At 40.5% G+C, this 8964-nt stretch overlaps 1 protein-coding gene across 1 annotated transcript in view; it reads left to right on the plus strand.

The window, feature by feature from the left end:
* Nucleotides 1-8964, plus strand: part of GANC (glucosidase alpha, neutral C) — a 28603-nt gene that overhangs the window by 10534 nt on the left and 9105 nt on the right. The window contains exons 11-18 of the mRNA XM_035895749.1: nucleotides 1219-1454; nucleotides 2614-2740; nucleotides 3662-3741; nucleotides 4600-4743; nucleotides 5130-5226; nucleotides 5600-5701; nucleotides 6200-6443; nucleotides 7987-8051. Coding sequence (XP_035751642.1) covers nucleotides 1219-1454; nucleotides 2614-2740; nucleotides 3662-3741; nucleotides 4600-4743; nucleotides 5130-5226; nucleotides 5600-5701; nucleotides 6200-6443; nucleotides 7987-8051 — 1095 coding nt within the window. The remainder of the gene's footprint in view (nucleotides 1-1218; nucleotides 1455-2613; nucleotides 2741-3661; nucleotides 3742-4599; nucleotides 4744-5129; nucleotides 5227-5599; nucleotides 5702-6199; nucleotides 6444-7986; nucleotides 8052-8964) is intronic.

The raw sequence follows: 8964 nt of genomic DNA on the forward strand, positions 1-8964 counted from the left end.
ACATAATTGGAGTCAGTATGGCACATTCACCTGGAAGATTCTCTGAGGAACGTGCTGTACCCAAGAGTGGGTTAATATTTACCTAGCCCATTGTGTGCAGGAGGCCAACTGTTCCCAAACTGCAGTTTGTAGAGCAAAGGCTGGTGCTTTGTGAAGATAGACCCCCATCCTTGTTTTCCCTAGTATCTGTAGCTGGTCAAACTTGGCCCTAATTGAGAAGCCAGCATAGTTACTGCGATCTGAACCTGCTCCCTTAGATGAAGAGAGGAGACACGGGGCTAGAACTGCCAGTCACCATCAAGAGAGGCCACCTCCTAATGAGAAAAGACTGAAGTTATGGAGTAATGTATCCTGGAGAGTAGAGAAAGAAGATAGGTAACTGTCCAGTGTGTCCATTAGGGAAGGCAGATATGGGAAAGGAAAGAAGCAAGAGGCTCAGGAAGAGACTAAAAACATGGAGGCAAGAGGACTAACATTTTACGAAAGAAAAATTCTTTATGTACTAAAGAGAATTAAAAGCACAGAAATGTTCCTGGTACTTCTTCAGTGTGTTAGCAATGATTGTTTCCTCCACAGATGTTGTAGAGAGAATGTGGTTCAGCTGAACAGGAATATGAAAGTAGCCAGATCACAAGAGGGTCTCGCCAAGCAGAAGTGCACACTTGAGAAAGTTTCCCAGCTCCCTTCTGCCAAATGCATACATACATACGTGTTTTCTAATTTTAAAGATCCCTAACAATTACAATTCTATGGTTCTCCTTGTACTGTAGCACCTGTGGGCCTGTTTACATTACTCAGATTCAAGCAGTCACGGGAATTGCATTCTACTGATTAAAATCTATGTAATTGTTTTTATTAATTTGAATATTAATTTATTAAGCATTAATATTAAGCAATATTTTTACATTAGAAAAAATTAAAGAATAAATCTGTATTGGTTACTGGAATAACACTTCAGCATCATGGAACAGCAAGTTCCTTCTCACTCTTGTATTATCATTACAGCCTTCTGCTCTTGCTGGCTGTTGAGCCTGTGTAATGTTTGTAATTTCAAGAGTTTGGTCACTTTGGTATGAAGAACACGCTCTAGACTCGACTTAGGTCTGCATTCCCTAGCTCCAGACAGACATATATTAATCATGTTAGCTTTTCTAGAGTCTCTAGATAAAATCCTGAAGGGCATTAACAGTGTTATCCTCATTCATATACTCTTCCTAGGCACTCAAGCCCTGCCCCCTCTTTTTTCTCTGGGCTACCATCAGTGCCGCTGGAATTATGAGGATGAGCAAGATGTCATGGCAGTAGATGCTGGCTTTGATGAACATGACATTCCTTATGATGTGATATGGCTGGACATAGAGCACACAGATGGCAAGAGGTATTTTACCTGGGACAAAAAGAAATTCCAGAACCCCAGAAAGATGCAAGAACATCTCAGGAAGAAAAAGCGCAAGGTAAATAATATAGCAGGAAGAAAGTATTTCTTTGTGGTGTGAAGCTACCCAATCTAGCTTTAACCAAGGTACTTCAGATACGGGAAACAGTTTAACTACAACAGAGTAAATCAGACTGTGTTGCGGTCTGGTGGTGCTTCCAGTGCACCAGCTATTTTGTTTAATTCAGTTACTCCTGCTGTTTTATTATTTCATAGTTCTGTACTCTGACCAGCAGGCTAAGTTTGACCCATGTGAAGCTCCATCTTACAGAAGCAGCCCAGTCCTGCCCTTGATGGGCACAGTAGAAAATTTTCTACTTAACATGACCTTTCACCATTGATAGTTGCTATCCTCACTTCAGCTTTTCTTTGTATTAATAATGCTACTTATTTTCTGCTTATACTGAGATTTGTCCTTTATGTTGATAAGATTACTTACCATAAACTAAATGGTTTTTTCCTTCTGGTGACATCCTGGTCTGATGTGCAGTCTGTTAGCTCAGTTAGTCTTTATTTCTGCTTTTACAGCTAAAGTATTTTCCTTGGAATTACAGAGGTATTAAAATGTACACAGCTAATATCTAAAAGTTGTAGAAGTGCTTAATGCTTGGTCTTTGCCAAAAGTCAATACACAGGGACCGCTGAAATAGCATTCAAGTTTTATAATCTCTTCATTGGAGCTATAGTACTTTCTCAGCTTTAGAGCAAGGTAGTTAATGGCAGCAGAAAGTAACTGCAAAATACAATACATGGATGTTTAAAAAAAATTAGAAACCTCCATTGCTGTTGTATGCTATACAAAGTAAGATATATTTAAATGTCTTAAGGCAAATGATTTTAAGCAGGGACATGAACATGGAAGTCAGGTATCTTCCCATTTACAGAATACAGCAATGTTTTTAGGGGTTGGGGTACTTGCTTTTATCTGAAACAATGTTTTTTGGCCCTTATTGCAGAGGGGTAAGTATGAATCTGTGCCCTCCTTGTAAATTCAGCTATTATACATAAGTGTAGCACAGTATATACAACAACTGGTAACTGCTTTCTAAAATTAGTGGCACAGCTACCTTCTTTACCTGAAGTGAAATCATTATCTGCCTTTTATCAAAAGTGAACTTTTACTGTTTTGTTCAGTACAGTTGACACTAATGATGTATTTTATTTTGGTATCCTGGCAGCTTGTCGTCATTGTAGATCCCCACATTAAGGTTGATCCTATGTACACCCTGTATTCACAGGCAAAAGACAAGGGATATTTTGTGAAAGACAGAAATGGGCAAGATTTTGAGGGCATCTGTTGGCCAGGTAAAAAACCACTCTGTCTCTACATTTCAAGATGTTTATTGTAAAAATTTTGCAGAATTGTTTAATTGGGACCCATGGACTTGGAATTAAATTCTTACATTCCTTGCCTTTTTTGTAACTATTCATAATTTCAAATACTTTGTGGTTTCTTTGGTACAGTCATGTTCTAATTGCCTCAGCTGTACAACTTCCACCATTATGTCTGTTGGCTCTGCAGATAGTCCCAGTGCCTAGAGCTAAAAAGGTTGGATTTGTTGATCAGAACAGCCATCCCTCTTCCCAACTTGTCTTAGGTAACAGAAATGCAGTCTGGTCTGTTGCAGTGAGCACAGCTTATGTAGGCTGGATGAAATTAAGTGAACCCTGATACTGAAGACTTTAATTCAATCATTATACAGTGATTTGACATGTTATTTTCCATGAGGAAATCTCACTGTGGGGAGGCAAAGGAGGTTGCCCCTCTTCTTTGCAGACAGAAAGCCCACAATCCTGGCAAAGGAATGAATATGGGAAAAATCAAGAACATATTACAACTTCTAGCAGCATGGCAGGATGTAGTTATTCAGCTTCTCAGTGACACTTCCCTGTTTGAGCTCAGAATACCAGGGCTGCTGTCTCTCCCTCACTTCCTATTCACATCTGAACATATTTCAAACTGCTAGCAGCCATCCTTATATGGTGCTGAGCTTCAGACCTTCAGAATCCACACGTGTTCATCTGCAGAACATAGCAAGGGATGTACTGAGTTCCAAGTCAACCTGGAGTTTGCTCTTGAGCTTTTGTCTCAGAAACAATAGCGGCCACATTATTGCTGCCCATTGTGAAAAGCATCCTAGCTTTAGGCCTCTGTATTTAGGTGCAGAGATGATGCATGCATGCTTTTAAAATCAGGTAAATAATTGGGATCTCCCACATCCACAGGTTCCTCTTGTTACTTGGATTTCACCAATCCTGAAGTGCGAAGATGGTATGCAGATCAATTTGCCTTCAAAACATACAAGGTGTGTATTTATTTGCTCCAATCTACATATGCCAGAAAGCCTGAAAATGGGGAAAAGAGAGAAGATAAACTATTGGTTAAGCAAGTTGGTGGCTTTTGTAGCTGTATTATCATAACCTAGGGGAAAATATCTTGATAAACTGAAGGACCACGTAATCATTTTCTCCATGGACAAGTCTATACTAAGAAAGTTGGAATCCATATGCCACCAGTGAACCTGCTCACTTAGTTTTAGAAGTAGGATGGACAAACTGCAGGCATTTTAGCAACCCATAATCTAACACAGCTGCTGCAATTCCAGCTTTTACTACCATGATAGCACATAAGGAGTGATGTGGGAGTGCTCTCTCATAGCTCACGGGCACTTCACGCTGACCTTCCTTCCAGACTGCTGGACACGTCCAGTTCCCCCCCAGCCCCGAGTTCTGTTTTGTAGTGGGGTTGTTGACACCACTCCTCTAGTAGACATGTACAGTAGACATTTCTCATGCTGCTTTTCCTCTCCAGTTTTTATCTTCTGGCCTTTTCTGATTTTTTCCTCATAGTTATTGAATACTTCTCTTTTCCCTGCCTCTTTTCCCACACTAGAAGGCAGAAATAGCAAGTAACTACTAAGTTTTGTAAGAATTGCAAAAATCAGGTGGGATTGTAGGCTGCCACCCTGACCAGAAGGGCCACCAAGAGAGATGAGATGAATGACTGGCAGCTTTCAAGTGACCACAGGGGTATAATTACCATGTCTTGCTTTGCTGCTGCTGTTTCTTCTCATACCCCAGACTGGTCTGACACTCACTAGAGAGAAACACATTAAGTCACAGCAATGATTCTGTTATGTCTTCATTGCAAAACTGTGTTATAGGGATCCACTAATATCCTCTTTGTATGGAATGACATGAATGAGCCTTCAGTCTTCAAAGGAGCAGAACTAACAATGCAGAAAGATGCTGTGCACTACAACAACTGGGAGCATCGTGAAGTACACAACCTCTACGGATTCTACCAGGTAGAGTATCTGGAGACACAAACTAGCATGTCTAGAGCATGTCTAATGTGGTAATTTTCACAGTAGTAGGTATTCTGTAACCTCCATCAAGGACTGAAACTCTGCTGTGATGGATATTGCTATATTTGAAATAAACTCTGTGACTGGTCACAAGAAAATGTGACTATCCATGCCTTTCTACCATAACAATGTCAATGGCATTGGCTGTGACCACACAATATTAATAATTTTTTTTGTTCAAGTATATCCTAGTAAGCAAGTGTTGTTTTAATAACAGGTGAGTACAGATTTCTTAATTTTCCTGCCTTGGAAGGGCTAAAAGGCAGTGCACCAAATATCCTAATTATAGTGTTTGTCTTCCTGACTTTTATATTAATGATTTTCAGCAAATGGCAACTGCAGAAGGACTCATCAGACGTTCTTCAGGAAAAGAGAGACCGTTTGTCCTCACACGATCTTTCTTTGCTGGATCACAGAAGTATGGTAAGGATGGACTAGCTGGATGCCTTCCATGCTGCTTTGTTCTATTAAATTCAGTGTATAGTAGTTAAGTCTAGAGAGGACAGAAACTGTCTTAAAAATACTGACATGGTGAGCTCATAAGAGTGCAAGTATTAAGAAAATCAGGAGAGGCTGGCAAAGTGTGTACAAGTTAAAGGCAGAACAACAACCTGTGTCCTGAGACAAACCACTACCTGCTTTTGCTGCCTATTTCAGGAGCGTGCATACATAAAGAAAAAAAAGTTGCAGTTCACCAGTAGTTCATGACCATTCTTGTCTTCTTTCCTTAACTGCAAGCATAAGCTGAAGCATAGGCCCAACTTTCCTGTATAATGCTGAAACTGGGTATTTCCAGGGGCAGTGTGGACTGGAGACAACACGGCAGAGTGGGGTTACTTGAAAATATCCATTCCAATGCTTCTCACCATCAGCATGGCAGGGATTTCATTCTGTGGAGGTAAGGTGTTTAGCTGGAGTTGCTCACTATGTATAAATCACTGGTGCCACCAAGCTTGTATCCCAAGGCAGACTTCAACACAGATGGTGGAAAGCTCAACAGTCCAGTGCATTTCCAGGCAGTTTCACAGATTAGGCTGGTTTCAGAAGCCAATTACCTGGTGCTGACCATCATTTCTCCACTAATTCTTACATAGTGTTTACGTTCCATCTGGAGCAGTAATCCTCAGGTGGTGTTCCGCAGCATCACTATGACAATCCTCTGTCACTGGGGAAAGCACTCAGCCTCCAAAAGCTCTCTTGAGATTTTTACTAAAGGATAACTTGTTACACAAATTTTCCACTCTTATTTGGACAAGCAGCTGCCCAGCAGCAGAATTGCAATCACACTGTGAAATGCATGGATTTATACACTTGGAATGTTTGTTAGAGGAGAACTTCACACTTTTCAGAATAATTTCCAAAAATGTGTATTTTTATTTGTCTGCGCAATATCTAGCTGATGTGGGAGGGTTTATTGGAGATCCAGAACCAGAATTACTTGTTCGCTGGTATCAGGCTGGAGCCTACCAGCCCTTCTTCAGAGGTCATTCTAACATGGAGAGCAAACGGCGAGAACCGTGGCTCTTTGGGGAGAAGAACACCCAGATCATCAGGGAAGCCATTAGAGAGCGCTACGTCCTCCTGCCATACTTATACACACTGTTCTATCGGGCACACACAGCGGCTGAACCGGTTATGAGGTAAGTCAGGAGGTTTAGTGATTATCTTCAGGAAGTTACTTGGAGGAGGGAAGTTAGATTACAATCTCATACTATTGTGATTATTTATTTAAATAGTAAAAAGAAAAAAACCCACAAAATTTACTGAATTCTATTTTCATGCATTCTGCAAATTTGGTAGGGTTCTCAGGGGAAATTATACTTTTTGGGGTTTTTCCAACCCCCACTTAAAACAGCGCTTAATGGACTCTGAACTTGCTGACCTAAAAACATAAAGTCCCCTCATGAAAATATTTGTTACTGCTGAATTGTTATTGTTATAAAAGCTTAATTCATATTGATAATTTGATCATTTATCTCTGCAGTATTTCTTATCATTTTTCTTTTAGTAGAGAATCTAATAATTAGAACAGAAATGAAATTAGAAAATAAACTTTTGTTCTGCTTCTCTCTAACCCTTTCAGCAAGAGATGAATGTCATTAATCTCCCTGGTATTGCTGTGTCTTTGGGGTTGCCCTAGAACTATCCTTTTGCACCACATTTACCTATTCTTATGCGAATACAATACATCTCTTAATTTTTAAAAACATTAAGGTCTTTTTGAAAAGGGTTGAGTGGTTTGAGTGGTTTGAGTTTTGAAGATGATTTGCATTACAGACATAGTGTGAGCATCTGTCTGCACATGTGTAGGCGTAGACGCTCCTGTTGTATGCACTGACATAGACAGCAGGTTTCTGTCTTTCTTGAAATGAAGCTTATGTTGACATGTGCACTGCCCACAATACTAAATAAAACGTCGATTATGTTAAATTTGCTGCCGTAGGTACAGAATTAGAGAGGAAGCATGGTATTTTTCTCACTGAGACAAGCAGAGTGGAAAATGTGTCTCATTAGCAAGCACGTGAACAGCAGGGCTGCAGTGAACAAGTAGATGCCTGTAAGTAAGCAGGTGAACCAGGCTTTTTGTGTAAGGAAACCCAGACCTTTTCTCCGAATGAAATATTACTGTCATAATCTCTCAAACTTTTTAAATATACAACTCCTGTTCTGTAACCAGATGGTTATTGCACTGCCCCTTTTTGAGAAAGACTGAATATGGACTTCTAGTGCAGGTTCTTCAGTCATGACCGGGAGGACACATGCTATAAAAGCAGTAGTGAGCTGCTGAGAACAGGAAGGACTGCGCTGCAGAGAGTAGCTCATCAGGTGTTAGCATTGCTGGCGGACTGTGACAGAAAGGCTCATCCATCTCCCCTTTACTAGAAAGAAGGTATATGTAGTGCAAGTTTGTAAGGAAGAAGCCAGGAGGGAAGAAAGTGAGGCTGCAGGAGGCCAAGCCATAGGTGTATTGGAGTGTCTTAACCCATGTTGTACTGGGAATCTCATCAGTGATTCAAAAGGGGTACTTTAAGGCACAGAAGAGGACCTTGCCCTATCTTCAGTTCTTGATAGCTGTACCTTGTAAAGAGAGGGAGAAAATTGAGCCTGAACATGCCAGAAGGCCTTGGATAGGCTGATGGGAGAGGAGAAACTAACTGAATCCCACTATCTTTCTCTCTACAGACCTCTCTGGATAGAGTTTCCAGGGCAAATAGAAACTTTTGGCGTGGAAAATGAGTACATGCTGGGTAAGCAGATGTCTTCTCATTCTCTGGAATTTGAGTTAAATATTTTTGAGATGATAGAGAGTCGCATAACCGCCCAAGACTTTTGTAACTGAATAAAGAACTTGAGACCTCTTCAAGAGACCTAGTTTTAACAGTATTTTGAAAATAGGGGTCATATGAGATGCAAAAACTAGGTTCAATCTCACTAATCACTTTGAAAAAACATCATCTGTTTTGCCCTGAAACATGGAAGTTCACTGTAGCAGCTAAGACCACAAGCTGCTTCAGAATTACAGTAGTAAACAACTACCATCCAAAGCCAATTTTTTTTTACTCCAATATGACTGGCTGCTAAAGTCAGTTTTCTCAGAAATTAAACTTAAGAGATGAGTGTGTTTATATAAAGCACATTCAGCCTATATGGGAAGAGAGAATGGGATGGGAATGTTGCATTTCGTTATTTTTTTGTTACGTCTGAGCTCAAGAGTGCCTACTAATGGCCTTCAAATGAAGGGACATTCACTTCTCATGCAGGAATCTGATCGAGGTAGGCAGGACAGGGCAGCAAAGCTAAGTGTGGTCAAGTAGAGCAATTTCAGAGGAGTCTGGGAGTTCAGCTGGCATCACCGGTGGGCAAGGAGGGAAGAAGTTAACAAACTGTACAGTCTATATACATGAATGTATTTTTTTAGGAGTAAAGAAGAACCATCCACAGTGCAATAAGATGAAACAGATTTTTTTTTTACAAGGACATTCCTGTCTTCCATTCTTTTGGTTAGAAAAACATACTTTTTTGTTCAACCAAAGAGCAAACAGGCAGTCATCTCTTAGACTATGAGGGACCCAGAAGTGCCTCCAAGCTGGTGGGTGTACAATGCAGCCCATCCGCAGCCCAGTGTCATAACAGAACAAGACGCAAGACGCAAGCAGCCAT

This window comes from Egretta garzetta, unplaced genomic scaffold, assembly GCF_000687185.1.
Source record: "Egretta garzetta isolate BGI_Z169 unplaced genomic scaffold, ASM68718v1 scaffold526, whole genome shotgun sequence".
In the NCBI taxonomy this organism is placed as follows: Eukaryota; Metazoa; Chordata; class Aves; order Pelecaniformes; family Ardeidae; genus Egretta; species Egretta garzetta.